At 34.9% G+C, this 16,201-nt stretch overlaps 3 protein-coding genes and 1 pseudogene across 4 annotated transcripts; 3 read left to right on the top strand and 1 right to left on the bottom strand.

Moving 5' to 3' along the window:
* Positions 1 to 1,006: 1,006 nt before the first annotated feature.
* LOC114377104 lies at positions 1,007 to 1,942 on the top strand. Its single transcript, XM_028335503.1, has one exon. The coding sequence runs from the start codon at positions 1,007 to 1,009 to the stop codon at positions 1,940 to 1,942; it is 936 nt and encodes a 311-aa protein (XP_028191304.1).
* Positions 1,943 to 3,713: 1,771 nt separating this feature from the next.
* Positions 3,714 to 4,283, top strand: LOC114377094 (annotated as a pseudogene).
* Positions 4,284 to 4,706: 423 nt separating this feature from the next.
* On the top strand, positions 4,707 to 9,951 carry LOC114403296 (regulatory protein RecX-like). Of its 2 annotated transcripts, XM_028366165.1 has the most exons (7): positions 4,707 to 4,833; positions 5,111 to 5,379; positions 5,456 to 5,488; positions 6,093 to 6,228; positions 6,522 to 6,614; positions 8,044 to 8,131; positions 9,091 to 9,951. In XM_028366165.1, exons 1-7 carry the CDS (start codon positions 4,754 to 4,756, stop codon positions 9,376 to 9,378), a joined length of 987 nt encoding a protein of 328 aa, XP_028221966.1. In that variant the 5' UTR covers positions 4,707 to 4,753; the 3' UTR covers positions 9,379 to 9,951. The 2 variants fall into 2 exon arrangements, with proteins under 2 accessions (XP_028221966.1, XP_028221975.1); XM_028366174.1 differs by lacking the exon at positions 5,456 to 5,488.
* Positions 9,952 to 12,171: 2,220 nt separating this feature from the next.
* LOC114403288 (LRR receptor-like serine/threonine-protein kinase) lies at positions 12,172 to 15,898 on the bottom strand. The gene is made up of 2 exons (XM_028366153.1): positions 12,929 to 15,898; positions 12,172 to 12,822 (listed from the first exon to the last, which is right to left on the bottom strand). The coding sequence occupies exons 1-2, from the start codon at positions 15,750 to 15,752 to the stop codon at positions 12,404 to 12,406; spliced, it is 3,243 nt and encodes a 1,080-aa protein (XP_028221954.1). The 5' UTR covers positions 15,753 to 15,898; the 3' UTR covers positions 12,172 to 12,403.
* Between the last annotated feature and the right edge of the window lie 303 nt (positions 15,899 to 16,201).

Here is a 16,201-nt window from a genome sequence, read left to right as displayed (position 1 = left end):
AGCGTATACATGTTTCACACAGTCAAATTATATTTATACTCTCGTAAACTCCTCCATGGAATTAATGAATTACAATCCCTATAGGACGCTACATGTGTACTTAGTAGTGATAAAAACGGAGAACTAACAACGTAGCCTTTTTGTATAAAATTCTAAAATGAGAGACTATATTAAAAAATTTGAAATATTTTGAGGAGCCTTTACTCTCTCTCTAAACCTGTTCAATGTCAAAAACAGAGAGGAAATGGTCAAAGGATAACCAGGAATTGGAGGCAACAAGACGATGATTTCCAATATGATAATTGATGTCTATTATTTTTTCGAAATCAATTTTAGTTTAATCTCACCAGAATATTCAATTTAGTGTTTTAATTCTATTACATAATAATAATAATAATAATAATAATAATAATAATAATAATGGAAGGATTTTCCAAAAGCACGCTATATTTAAATTAGTCCCTAATAACATCTCTACCAGGACCAGCACCTTCCTTTGATACCTCTTTTTTTCTTCCAAATGTGACGTTTACTAAAATTAATTAGGTTGAAAATAATGCAGAAAGAAGCTCTAGTAGGGTTAAAGTTAGAAGTGCAAATTGTTTCCATTTTCATCTTTCAATTTGGGAGACATTAGTCTATTAATAGATAAAAGCAACAAAAAGGATCATATGTTCTTGTGACATCTCATTGTCAACCTCAACCTAGATTTCATTCTTCAAAGCGTGTTTTAATTTTCACATAATTTCAAAACATTGCGATTCATTAATCATTCAACCTTTGATTAAGAATTCCTTTGAAGCTATTCGGGTTTTGAATCAACAAGGGGTGAAATTAAGATGGTAGTTCATTGTTCTATTGTCAGAAGCATCTTTGATGGGTTTACCAATTATAATTCTCTCTGACCATTGGAGGCCAAAGAGGATCAATTATTGGTCCCATAAGAAAATAAGAAAATCATATACATTTGCATGCTCAATCCAAGCTTGTCCAAGTTATATAGCTAATGGCTAATTTTCTTGTAGAATCTATGATGTTAGCCATTCCAAAATCACATTCCAGGAAGAAAACAACATGCCAGGATAATGAAGGCACAAAAATAGATGCCCCTCAAAGTTCTGTCACCTTTGTTTATCAAACCAAAGTAGCAGAATTATTACGAAGTATAACAATTTCATGGTGCAAGGATCCCACAGATCATTTCCTTTCCATGATCGTCGACAACACTTTGGAAGAGAACAAGTACACCTGCAAGATTGATTTGGAATCTGGACAGTCTTGGGGTAAAAAGGGTCTCAAATCATTTGAAATAACAGGTGCAAGAGTAGACATTTTTTGGGATTTTCGACGCGCAAAATTCTCTGCCACGGGTCCACAGCCTTACTCAGGCTATTATGTTGCCTTGGTTTACAAGAAAGAGGTTCTTTTGTTGTTGGGAGATTTGGAGAAGGATGCTTATGAAAGAACCAAATCAAAACCATCCCTAGATGAGGCTGCCTTGTTGTGCAAGAGAGACAATGTGTATGGGAAGAAAATGTTTTGTACCAGAGCCATATTGGAGGATGGTAAGACAGAACATGATGTTGTGATTGAAGCTTCCCTTTGTGGGCCTGATGATCCAGAAATGTGGATTAGCATAGATGGGATGTTGGCAAGTAGAATAATGAACTTGCATTGGAGATTTAGAGGGAATGAAATACTAATGGTGAATAATTTGCCTGTGCAAATCTTTTGGGATGTGCATGATTGGCTTTTCACCAATGACCTTGGTTTAGGCCCTGCTTTCTTTGTTTTCAAGCCAGTCTTTTTGGAAACTACTAGTGATTCTAATAGCATTGAATGCCTAGAAAGAAGTGGGGGTAGCAACAAACGTGAATTACTAGAGGAGAATTCATCCACCCAAGGTTTTTGTCATTATTTGTATGCTTGGAGAACAATTTGAGATTCATTGTGTGTTCTCCCAAAAGTCTTCATCTTTTTTGGTAGTAAAGCAAAAGTGTTGCTTTCTTACATTTTCTTTAATAGCATTGACATAGAAAAAGAGTTATTGACAACATTGTCTCTTCCCCCTTATTTTTCCTTCTTTGAGCTATTTGATATATATGGCTAGAAACAATAGTAACTAAACAACTAAATTAAATTTTTAGGATATGACCTAAGTTGAATCATAAAATGGATATTTTGAATTAGGGTGCATTTGAGAATTTGTTTACACCTTTTTAAATTGAGTTTTCTCTTATCTCAATACACAAATGTTGAAGGAAAGAAAAAGATGATGAATTAACCGTTAAATTCAATTAAACATTTTTCCAAACACATACTTATTTTAGATTTCTATACTCAAAATTCACTATTTATACCAAATTATAACACAACCAACCACTTAACAACATTTAAAAATGTCAATACCATCATCTAACTGTATGTTAAAGATGATATTATAATTAAAAAAATACAAAAAATGGAATACTTCTCTCTCTACACACATACATAAATGTTTTTTTATATATATACAATGTGTCCGTGGGCACGTGATAAAGAACATTAAATGTTATCTTATTGATGCTTCTAACAATAGTATTTATAATACTGTCCAGCCACCAAACAATATTCCACCAATCACAAAACTACACTCTCACCTTTTATTATTATTTTTTGTTTATTAAAAAACGACTCTGTTCTTTTTTGTTTTTTTTGTTGTTTTTTTATCTTTCCAATTTCTCTCATTGTGTGTGATGTGTACAGGTTCTCTTTCTAGTTATTTTAAAAAGTTTTAGCACAAGAGCTCCTGTCAACTTGTTTCGAATGCATAATTATTTCTTTGTGAAGAAATAAAAGAATACTTGCATCTCTAATTTTTTTTCTTCGATATAGCTACTTCTTTTTGGATGTGAAACATTATCAAACCAAATTACTACTTAACAAGCATTAACGTTCCTTGAAAAAAAGGCAATCCAGTTGCACCAATCATGCTTTGTTACAATTGCACTTTAGATAACAAGTTTGTGTTTCGATACAATAATTTTTTATTTTTAATAAAACTTTTTGATAAAACGTATATTTTATCATATGTCCACACAAACACTCATTACTTATTATTTTTAATGTAAAATGGTCCAATAAAAGTTAGGACTCATGATCCCATGCACACTATCCAATTCCTTATCACTAGGCCGATCTTAAGAGGGTTAGCATTCATTGAAAAAAGATTCTAAAATATGAGTGGGGATTGTGTCAAGTGTGAAATTGTGAATATGCCGGATGAGGTTCTTACTTGCTGTATTTCTTTTTAGGCTTCTGGAATGTAAAATTTCATTCCGAAATACATGTCCTTTTGGAATGTAAATTTGGAAAGGTAAAGGAAAAAACATTTAACATGTGTATGGATTAAGGATTTAGAAATTTCTAGGAAATTTAAATGCACATTATTTTATTTGTCTTGATTTAAATTTCTTTCATTTTGTAAATATTTTGTTTGGATGAAGCAATTCAATTGTTTGTCTTTTAATTTTCTTGTTTGGATAAAGTAATTCAATTTCAATGAAATTTAAATTTTCATTTTTAAATATTTATTTAAAAATTAAAATTTTAATATTGAATGAAAATAAATATGAGTCATTTTTTAAATAGTTAAGTATTCAAAATAAATTTAATGCTATATAATATTTAATAATCAAATTTTTTAATATTTAATAATTAAATAATCAAAATAAGCATTGAACGAGCCCTACTTTGACCTCTTCAACTTGTGGACGGGCTCCAACTACTGCCTCAACTGGTACGACATCAGCTACAATGCCACCATCGATCGCGTCACCGACATCAACCTCCACGGGGGGTCCGAAGACCCAATCTTTGAGAAAGTCGGTCGCTTCGGCTACATGACTGGAAAACTCTCACCGGCAATTTGCGGCATCGACACCGTCACCACCCTCGTCGTCGCTGATTGGAAAGACATTGTCGGGGAGATCTCCGCCTGAGTCACTGTGCTCCCCTCCCTCTGCATCTTGGACCTCATCGGCAACAAGCTCTCTGGCGAGATCCCTGTCGACGTCGGCAAACTCTCACGTCTGACAGTCCTGAACCTCACCGGCAACACCCTCAGGGGCAAAATTCCAGCATCCATCACCCGGCTGGGCTCACTGAAACACCTTGACCTCAACAATAATCAATTTTGTGGTGAGATTCTGGAAGACTTCGGGAATCTGGTCATGCTGAGCCGCATGTTGAGTTACGAAGAGTACGTGTGGCTGAGAGAGGGAGAGAGAGCTGGTGTGGGTTGAGGAATTTTAATTCCTTTGTTTTTGGGTGAGAATTTGAAATGTTGTTAAATTAGTATATTAAAATGCTTTTAAAAAATGACAGCATTTTAATTACTTTCAAAATATCTCATCTAAACAGATTACATTATAGAAAGATATTTTAATATCTCTGTTGAAATATTTTACCTACTTTAATTTTCCCATCCAAACACATTGTTAAGATATAGGAAGCAACTTGGAGGAGCAGGAAGTAACAACAGCCTGCTGACTGTCAGAGAGTGATAGGACAAGCCCAGATAGCCCGTTTTAACTGGGTCACGGGGAAACCAGCCCGATTCAATTTAGTCCAGCCCACGAGGGCTAATCCGGGCTGACCCAAATGTCAGGACCCCATATCGGAAAACAAAAGTTGGACAAAAACAAAAACAGGGAGAGGAGAAACGAACGAAAAATGGGTAACCCTTGCTTTGGTAGGCACAGATTATGGTTGCATGAACATGGCAGGTTTCGCGGCAAACATCGTCTTCAAAATCTCTTCCCACCTCCCCTCTCGCGTTTTTTCAATTCCCCAGTAACTTTTCTCTCTCTCTCTCTCGTTTTTAGCTCCAAACCTTCTTTGGTTACTGAAACAAAATGACAGAAAAGCTTGATTCTTTGAAGAGTAAATGAGTAATGGAGTTCTAATTTAGCTACCCAATTGGAAGCATTGTACTGAGTTGAAGGAACTTCTTCAATTTCTTTCTGTCTCTCCACCCATTCACATAAAAACCTCAGCTTTCTATAGATTCTGAAACATTTTGGTTTTGGCCATTCTTCTAATTTTTATTTTTTTGGTATTAAAAAAATAGGACCATTTGGAAGTCTCAGATTGTGTGCTTGAAGAGCAGAGACTTTAGTTCTTCTGTTCCTGTTAGATACATTTCCAGCACATCCTGCATGGTCAAAATACTTGAAACTGCACTGCCAGTGAAAAGCCTGGGATATTGCAGCTGTCCTGATGTTAATGTGCTCAAGATAAATGGTGGAAAAGACGTGCATGCAACAATTGCACATTGTGAAATTTCTCAAGAACCGAAAGAAATTTGCCCTGACTTATTATTTGATGACATCGAACACGGTAAACTTCTATGTTCTGTCTAATATGATATGGTTTTGGTTCATCACTTGGGAGTTAGTTGTGCTTCGCTATGCAGGATGCAGGGGAACTACGTCACTACTACCTATAGGTAAACACAAAAGATTTATTTGTGATTTTAAGCATTCTAGTTCAATTTGATGCTCGGTATGGGATTGTTGACTCGGTTTTAAATGTGGTGATACAATGTTCTTATATTCTGGTACTGGATAAACTCAGCTTGTCATAAAAGTAATTAGAGATTGTTCACGCTTTTGAGGATACATTTTGATTTGTGACTGATGGTCTTTGAAAGTGAAATTGAATAAAGGAGAAAAGTAATAAGGTGCTTACAAAAAAATGGTGATTATTAAGAAAGGAGAAGCGGTGTTTGTCTTATGGTTAACTGAAGTTAATTTTCTCCAGGTTCTAATAGAATCAATTTCCTTCTACCATTAAGATTGGGGATGGATAATAGGTTCATGCTTCTAGATTCAGTGATTCACATTGTGTGTTTGTTTTTACGGATTAAAATATTTACATTCATTTTCTTGCTACCTGTTTTAACTCTTGATTTGTGGCTTCTTTCTATTAATTTGTTATAATGGAATATTCTGCTGCAGAACCAAAAAAGTATGATTAGAAATGAAACAGCGGTTTCAACTTGTATATCTAAGAAGTGAAGTTGTTCTGAGCGTTGTAATTTATGATTGTAGGTTCTTTTGATCAAATGGAAGAGGTTGGAGAGTTGACAATCCATGAGGGAGGAGATTCCTGTGACGAGGAATTGATACAAATTAATAAATTTACAAGTGATGTCGAGGAAGCTGCTATTAAATTACTTGCATCTAGGTTAGTTGTTGTCTCCCCCTTCCCTCCTCCCAGAAATAGAATTTATTCAGTTATTTGGTTTGGAAATTTCAATTTGATTGAGGTTTTTCGAAGAATGAGGTTATGCAGAATGAAGTGCTAGCTTACTTGGCATGCCTTTGGAAACATTTTAGCAAATTTTCATTAACAAAGAGAAGAAATTTTGTAATAATTAGTAAACTAAATATCTTTTCCCTTTTGGAAAGACGAGTGTGCATGTTTTGATGTAAAATGCAGTCTTTTCTTTTAAGTGTGCCTGTCTCTCTGTTCTGTAGGGCACTCACAGCACTTGAGTTGAGAAAGAAATTGCTTGGAAAGAGATTCTCTCCTGATGAAGTGGAGGCAGTGATAAACAAGTTCCAGAAAAGGTATGTAGTTAACTACATAAAAACTGTGGAGCTGTTGTTTATTAGCCAATTTTAATTGCTTCCTTACTTGAAGCTTTACTTGCTTCCAGACAACTACTTCCTAAATTTGGCAGTTACAACAAATTGAGAGTTGTTTATTTTATGTGATTTCTGGCCTTAAAAATGAGATGTCTGCAATTATAGATACAAATTGCTATCATGAAGGTGACTTTAAATGCAGCTCTAGCCAACTATTAATTCAGTCATGGTTTCATGGGGTCTCCATGAGGAAAATGGCTAGATAACTGGATATTGAGGAAGAATGAATGTTTTGAGAATTTGAGTGGCCCATCTTATATAATTCAACATATGGTCATTTACCAATTTAAGTCTTATGTAGTATATACATAGAGTTGTTTACTTTTTTATACAGCACGTAACAATTCTTTTTTCATTTAAATTTATTGTGTCAGAAACTGATGAACTATTTTTCCACCTTTTTTCATTAAAGAGCAAATGGATATAACATGTTTGGATTACAGAAAACAGGTAAAAAGGAATCAAGACATTTAAAGTGTGTTTGGTATGGCTTGTTTTTGTAGAAACGTCAAATAATCATTTTTTTTGGCTTCCTGAAAGTGCTTTTGAAAAAAAAGTGATTATTTCTCCCCCTGAAAAAGTGTCACCTATTGAATGTGTTTGGACTAACTTATTTTGTATTCAAAACAACTTAAAATAAAAAAGGAAATTATGTAAGTTTGCTGATATTGTAGAATTAAAAGGAAATGATCTCTGCTTTTACCTTGACATTATAATTTTACCTGGTCACTTGTGGTGAAGGGTGATTATTTGTCAACAATCCACCTACTGAAAATTGTTTTAGTATCTTAGAATAAAGAAGAATGAAGATGAACATTAAGTGCAGTTTATAATGAAGATATTTATTAACACATAAATCATGGAGATCGTTTTGGGAATTGACAATTTTTTTTGTTTTTCCATTTTAGGATGTAGTTGTCTGACAGCAAGTAAACCTTCAAATAAAGGATGCATTTGAAAATGGCTGATAAACAACAGATCCACAGTTTTTATATGAAGTTAACATGTTTTCTTTTTCCATTTAACTTTTCTTGCTTTAGGAAGGTTAGAGATTCTGATTATTTTTTTTAAAGAAAAGAGAATATATTCTATAATTAATTCTATATTCATTCAAACACTATTAGTTTATATATGCAGATAAAGTAATTCTATTCTATTCAGAATAAACTGTGTGGTACATGTATCTCAATTTTTTTAAAAGTTTGCATATACCTATTTATATCATGTTAATTTGATATTGTGCAGTATTTTTCAAAATATGCTTTTTTAAGTTCATTTATAAACTGAGTTTGCGGACATTTTTATACTTTATGTTTACTTATGGTGATTGGTTTAATCTTTTTTGTATCAGAGGGTTCATCAATGACAGGTTGTATGCTGAAACATTTTCTCAGTCTAGATGGACTTCATCAAGTTGGGGGCCAAGGCGGATCAAACAAGTAAGTTAATCTACTTTGCATTTTTGTTTGTCCTATTACTTTTTGCTTTCTTACATGTTGCCTGTTCCATTCTACCTTTTCTCTTCTTGATCAATACTGCTTCCCTGAGTTTTGTTATTAATCCCATTGCAGTGCAGAAGAGAAAATAATTGTGTTAGTATTATGCTTATATCATGCTTGCTAAATTTCATCATCATTTTAACTCTATACATAGAATTAGGAGGAAAAAGATGATGTGCATTGTGACAGCATCTTGCTAATTCAGCAGAGCTTTGTACATTCACTTTTTCTTTTCTTTTCAAGATTACTTTTTGAGAACACAAATGTGAAAGTATATACTTGCACTCAAGGACAATGTTAAAATAATAATATATCATTTACTATTATATGTAATTATCTGTATCTGAAAATTTAGCCTGTGTATGTAATCTGTATTTTGATTTTTCCTTACATCTAAAAGCTTTTGAAGTTTAATTATGTATTTTGCCTGCTTGAATTGTGTCATAGTTTAATTTATTTTTCATAGAGAATTGTTCAACGAATGTGAAGTTCCAACCCAATTCTTTTCTCTTATAATTTATCTGATTGAATAATTTCTTCTATTACTTAGCTACTTGTTGAGGACTCAATTTGTTACATTTTAAAACATATTTATTTTATTCCAAATATGCAAAAATTGCCTAGATTGAATTGAGCCTAATCCCTTCCCCTCCTCCAGAAAAGTTAAAATCGATTGATTGAAGGCTTCAATTTTCTCTTCTCATCATTTCCCTTACGTTTAGATGCCCCCAAAGACACTAGGGATGCACAAAAGCAGTGCTTGCTTAAAGGTTTTTCACTGTTGTTGTGGGGCATGCAAGGCCAAGGCACAGACCTTTCACCACACATGCCTTCAATATAGTTGCTAATTCATCCAAGGGAAATACTTTTTGTGTGATGGACTGCAATTGTTGTGGCAGGCACTGTTCAAGAAAGGAGTTAGTCAAGCTGATGCCGAGAAGGCAGTTGAAGTGGTCTTTAAGGACAATGATTGTGCCGAAGATCTCAAATCAGTTATTGGGTTGTCAAAACATTCCATGGATCATCTTTGTACTCAGGCCTCAAAGCAATGGTTCAGAGGTCAGAATGTACCCAAGGAGACAAGGAAATCAAGAATTGTTCGCTGGCTTCAGTACCGTGGCTTTGACTGGAATGTCATTAACTTTATACTAAAGAAATTAGACAGGCAGGACCAGAATTCTCCATAGTGCACAATTGGGACATCCAACATTTATATCATATCCATCTGGAAATTCATTGGTGGGCTCCATACATGTTTCTTGAAAATGTGTAGTGTTGTAATATGGTAGGGTTGAAGCCTCATTTGGCTCTTAATGCTGTGGCAAGAAAACTAGTATTTCATTGCTTCAATTTGCTCAAGGCCATGTGGCATCTGAACACACAAGACTACACTTGTCTGGGTACATTGATGCTGCTTTTTTTTCTTGTTGAGGCCGAGATAAAGAAGCAAGCACCACTTGTTGTGAGTCCACTGTGTCAATTCTTGTAAATATGGCTTACGCTAGAAAGATTATCAGCATGCCTATCCAATAACAATCATCCATCCGTCAACTAGCATAAGGATTCTAGAGCAGAATGAGTGCCATTAACGATATGATATGATATAATGGAATGTGTTGAATTATTTCATAAAGCGAAGGAGACTTTAAAGGGCTAGTTGGATGCATCCAATAGACGTGCAGTTACCAGAACTCTTCAATAGCAGCACATAATTTTATTTTATTTTTTCGTTTGAAATAGTGTATCATTTTATTTGCACATTATTGGTTGTTTGGTTTAGCTTTTTTTTTTTTTAAGAATAGTCCTTATTTTTGACCGATCATAAGAGTGCTTATGAAAAATAAGCAATTATTCCCTTTAAAAATAGGTCTCTCAAACGTCCACTAAGTTTTTCCTTAAACCATAAAATTTGTGAAAACTGCGAAATTATTTTTAAAAATCTGGAACATATGTTTACGAGGAATTGCATAGAAACCTATCAACTTTAAGTTTTGCTAAAGTAAATTCTTAATTTGTATATGTACCAAAATAAAATCTTTACTTTTGATTTTTGGCAATTATGTGCCTTCAACTTCAAAAACATTGCTATAGTTCTTATTCAATTATGTTTTTTATAATCAAATCACTTTACCATCCGCATGAACCTTGAACAGAAACCAATAGTTCTTTATTATCTAATTAATTAATAACATAATTTTTTTCACAACAATAATGCGTTAAAAATAAAATATAATCATATTAGTGTTGCTTGAAAAGTACTCATCTTTTTTTTAAAAAAAAAAGAAAGAAAGAAAAGAAAACATGTTTTTTTTTTCTTCTGAATGTGGTGGGGCAAAGCCAAGCCCCCAACCCGACATTAATTAAACATTAGAAGAGGTATCGTTTTTTTTTTAAAAAAAAAGAAAACATATTTTACAGAAAAGTAAAGAAAAAAAAAATAAAGTAAAGGGTCGAATTTAGTTTCCTCTAGTCAAATTAGTACAAATAAATGGATGGATTTACAAAATACAAAAATAATGTTATATGCTTTTACAAATTTTTTATTATTAAAATTTATAAAAATTAAAAAATAGTATTAAATGAAAAAGTAAATATATTCGATACTTCAAAAATATAAAAATTAAATTTATTTATCTAATAAATGAAAATATTGTTATAATAGGATTTAGGTTTTGTTCATAATACAATTTTCAGTGTTTTCTGTCAAAAGGAAAAGCAGGAAAATAATATTTTGATGAGAAGAAATGTTACTTTATGACAAATTCATGCTCTAATTTTCTTTTGTGTTCCTCCTATTGTTGAAGTCATTCATTAATAAAATAATTGAAGTCTTCTTGCAACTTCATTTTAATGAGAAGTGATATACGGTAAAAAAAAATTTACAACATTATATTTTGTATCTATTTTTTTACTTCATCCTATTATTTATTACATTTCAAATTTAAAATCATCTTCCTTTTTTCTTTTTCTTTTTCTTAGTTGTATATTTTATTGTATAGTTTTTTTTGTTGTATAAGGATAATTTCTTAAAGTATCCACAAACTCAATATATTCTCGTACTTAAATCGTGATTTTAGTGGCATAATGCAAAGCCACAAACTCTTTTCAATTATTTCCAGTCCCTTCGGACTCTTCCTAGAAATGCCAAAAAGTCGTTTACGAAAGAATCTTATAAAATATAACTGATTAAGCTTTTTGGTCAGTTCAGAGAATTTTGTGAACCTTGCAAATGATAAAAAAAAATCACTTTTCCAGAGTAATAATGGTCCTGCATATACATGTGCGTGTGATTAAGATACATACTTTCATTTCCAACCTAATATGTGCTTCTGAAGGAATTTCCAATTGTTGCAAAAGCAAAGTCTCTTTCAGACAGCACATGGGACCATGTGGAATTGAAAGGCTGACTTGAGTATGTATGTATGTGTGCGTGCGTGCGAATAAGTGAAAGAGAAAGAGAAAGAGAGAGATGCAGCCTAGGAATCTTATTTTCTGTGTAATATCCAAAAAAAATCCAATCATTGTAATTAATATCACTTGTTGACAGATTATTTCTTATAAAAGAAGAAAATAAGAAAGTAAAATGAATTAAACTTGTTAATAAGTCAAAATATGCGCTCCAGATTTTAGAAAAGTTAGATGAGAGAAGTTTAATTTTTTTTCCCTCTTATAAGTACTTACGTGGAAATTTATTTAAAATGGACTTTAAGTCTATTGTGTTTATTAGAAATGCCCCAGTTGGCAGTAACATCCGAGAAGTTTCAGCACTTGTAGACCACGAAATTATTATCAATTGGTTTCCATGTTAGTTAATTCACCAGAGACTAAAATAAGAACATCAAAATTTGAATTCAGGTAAAAGCACAAAGGTTACAAAGATATCAATAAGGCCAAGGTGAGTAGGTGACCCTTTACATCGGATTGAGGAACCACCTAGCCTGAAACTTAATTAATTTGTGTGAGAGGCTCTAGACTCTAGATTCTAGAATGTTTTTATAATTTTATATATATTTAAATTGAATACATGGATTCTTGAAATATGCATTACATATCTTAGATTACATTTGAACATCTCTAGTAATTCTTCTGGCCAACTCTAACTGGCATTCTATTTGACTATGCACATGTTATGAATCATACATTCTCTTTGAGTTGTATGCTTTCTCAACAGATTGAGTCCTCTGAGAAATTAAAGGAACAGTTATAAGTTGATTAAGTTCCATGTGAAACACCATTCATAGGAGGTGCTGGAGAAGTATGCACTGTTAAAACTTCCTTTGACACATCTGGATTTGTGGTTGCGGACTCAACAGGTCGAATTTCCTTGAGCATTCCAACAATGTCCTTCATTGTTGGACGGTCCTCAGCTCGGTTGCTGACACATAGAAATGACACGGCTAGAGTTTGTAGCATTTCATGCACAGTAGAATCAGTTCTCCCTCTCAGCTTTGGGTCAAGAATGTCATAAGGGTCTCCTTTGCTAGCTAAGTGGTTCCTAACCCACTGAACCAAGTGTGCACCCCCTGGAAGTGTTGGGTCTAGGGGGTGCCTTCCTGTCAGGACCTCAAGTAGGACCACACCAAAACTGTACACATCACTCTTCTCAGTGATCCGTTGCATAGATGCATGTTCTGTACATATAGAAAAACAACAAAAAATTAGTACTATTTCAAGGGGTTATGCAAGTACTGAACAATAACTAACTAATTCAAACATAAGTGTGACTGAAAAAAGTACCTGGAGCCATGTATCCATAGGATCCAGCAAGGTAGGTTCTTTGAACTGACTTGGAATTAGTATAATCACCATTTTCACTTGCAATTGTTGCTAGGCCAAAATCAGCAAGGTAAGGCTGATAGCCAGGACCTAACAAAACATTCATGGCTTTGACATCTCCATGCAATATGGAAGGCACACAATCATTGTGCAAATATGCAAGTGCATGAGCCACTCCTAACATAACATCATATCTGGTCTCCCATTCTGATTTTCCCTTTCCTGAACCATGGATTAATGAGCTCAGGCTTCCATTAGGGAGGTACTCATAAAACAGCAGTTTCATGTTCTTGCTGGATCCCCAACCCAGAAGCTTGATGATGTTCTTGTGCCTAATTGAACCCAGTGCTTGAATTTCAGAAGTAAATGCTCCTGACTCTGCTGTTGACCACATCTTTTTAACTGCCAGTGTTTGTCCATTTGGAACTGTGACCTTGTACACAACTCCAGAGCTTCCGGTGCCAATCACATTGGATGATGTCAAGTTCCGGACAATGTCATCAATAGAGAACTCAAACTTCTGATACAAAGTTATCACCCAATTGTTGTTTCCATTGAGTATTTTGCTAGCAACATGAGCACGGATCAAGACATGGATTGTGAGAAGTACTAGTACTGCAGTGGTGCATAAGAGAATGGACATTATAATCTTCATAGCCAATCTGGCATGACCCTTGGCTTCCTTTCTGTCAGCTGGAGTTGCAACACCACCAACAATGTAGACACCATCATTTCCTGTGAGATCGTTGAGAGGGAGTCTCCGGAAGAATGGTGTGTTAGGCAATTCTCCAGAGAAGTTATTGAAGGAAACATTCAGTGAAACAAGGTTCTGAAGGTCAGAGAGAGCATCTAAGTTCCCTGAGAGCTTGTTGTGGGAGAGGTCAAGCACTCCAAGTTTTTTAAGACTGGAGAACTGAGATGGGATTTCACCGGAAAACTGGTTACAACTAAGGTTGAGAAAGATTTCTAGTGAAGGAATTTGAGCAACTTCCTCGGGAATTTGTCCAGAGAAACTATTGCTTCCCAAGTCCAGAAGTTGTAACTTGGAGCAAGATAGGATCTCTGCCGGGATGCTTCCACTGAGTTGATTCTTTCCCAAGCTGAGTTTGGTTAATTCAGTTAATGAACCAATGGAATGACTTAGTTCACCTGTTAGCCTGTTGTCTGTGAGGTCAATTAACTGCAGGTTTTTGGGCAGATTGTCTGGAATTGAGCCAATGAGACTATTTGAGTGGAGGTCAAGAAACTCAAGATTTTGGCATCTGGATAGTGTTGGAGGAATCTCCCCTACAAGATGATTGCTGCTCACATCCAGAAAGTTCAAATTCTTCAAGTTGGTGATCTCAGTTGGAATGGTACCTGCAAGTCTATTGTGATTTAGCCTCAACCTATAGAGGCTTGTGCAGTTACCTATCTCAGGTGGTATAAAGCCTGACAAATCATTGGAAAGAAGCAGCAGTTTAGTGAGGTTCCTCAGCCCAAAAAGTTGTTTGGGTATTAAACCAGTTAAGTTGTTGTAAGAGAGATCAAATTCCTGAAGGTCTTGGCACCGTGAAAGACTGTCTGGGATTTTTCCTGTGAGCTTGTTCTGCCATGCAAAGAAGAGAGTCAAGCTTCTCAAGTTGCCAATAAGAGGAGGAATCTCCCCAGATATGTCATTGTTGTCAACTTCCAGTTGAGTCAGGGAAGTGCAATTTGTGATTTCAGGAGGTATAATGCCTGAAAGCTTATTGACACTCAGTTGAAGCCCTTGCAGATTTGATAGCTTACCAAAACTGGTTGGTATGCTACCTGTGAGAAGATTTTCGGACAAATCTATGACTTCAATCTGTGTGCAGCTTCCAAGCTCTTCTGGGATTGTACCTACTATATTGTTTTGCCACAGTAGAAGATTCTGAAGCTTGCTGAGCTCTCCAATTTGACTTGGGATTGAACCAGAGATTGAGTTCTGATACAAGTACAGGTTCTGCAACTCACTGCACTTCCCTATCTCTTCTGGGATAGGGCCTGAAAGAAGAGTTGTGTAAATGGCTATGGTTTGAATTCTTTTCAGCTTCCCTATTGAAGAAGGAAGACTCCCAGAAATGCTGGTTTCTGCAAGGCCTAACACCACCAAGTTGGTGCAGTTTCCAATGTCCCATGGCACCTCACCCTTAAGGTTTGTGTTCCCTCCTGCTCTCAATACTTGGAGCGCAGTTAATGAGCCAATACTCTTTGGAATTTCACCACTCAGTTTGTTGTCATAGAGTGTCAAGTTCACAAGACTTGATAAACTTCCTATGTTGGATGGAATGTTTCCTTCAAGAAAGTTGGCATGCAGAGCTAAAGTCTGCAGTTTGCTCAGCCTGCAAATTTCCTGTGGGATTTCACCCAAGAGAGAATTGCCACTGAGATCAATAACAATGAGCTCCTTATAGTCTCCAATTTCCTTTGGAATCCTGTCTGTGATGTTGGCTGTTGAGAGGACAAGAGTCTTCAAGGACCTGAGAGGTTGAAAATTTGAAGGTAGTGAACCTTGCAAGTTCACTGACTTGAGGTTTATCTCAACCACCTCTCCTTGTAAGTTGCAGTGCACCCCAAACCAATTGCATGGGCTTGGCTTGGAAGGATTCCAAGATGCTAGTGCATCTAAAGTACTGTTTAAACTGTTCTTCCATGCTAATAGAGCCTGGCCTTGCTCATTAAGGGAGTAACAGCATGGAAACAAAAGAGACTTTAATAAGAGAAGCATGGTGAGGAAGAAGATTTTGGGAGAAAGTGACAGATTCCATAAGATGACAGACATTGCTGTGAGAGAAGAGAAGTGGTGATCTGTTTTGGGATTCTAGAGGGGAAAATTCTATGATTTTATTTTATAGAGGAAGAGAAGAAGCTCTGGACAGAAGAGCCAGCTTCCTTGTTCTTTTATTGTTGTAATAAGCTCCTGTTCAATGACAAGGACATCTCTATACCCATGATGATGTTTGTTGGTTTTTATTAAGCTAAACCTCTCTTTTTAATTTTTGGATGAACCCAGGATATCTCCCGTTGAGAATTAAGAACTAATCTTCGAAATACTGAAATTCATTTAAGAGACTAACCTTTTTCAACATATGTTATTTCATACACATAAATCTGGGAATCCAACTTCTGACCTTAAAGGGACATAGTTATCTGGCAATCATACTACACTATGTTGGTAAACTCCTCTTTTTTATTGGTTCGTTGTGGTTAACCTGTCAAATAGTGAGTTGA

The sequence above is a fragment of the Glycine soja genome, chromosome 2 (assembly GCF_004193775.1).
Source record: "Glycine soja cultivar W05 chromosome 2, ASM419377v2, whole genome shotgun sequence".
NCBI lineage: Eukaryota > Viridiplantae > Streptophyta > Magnoliopsida > Fabales > Fabaceae > Glycine > Glycine soja.
This window is presented reverse-complemented; position numbering and strand designations above follow the sequence as displayed.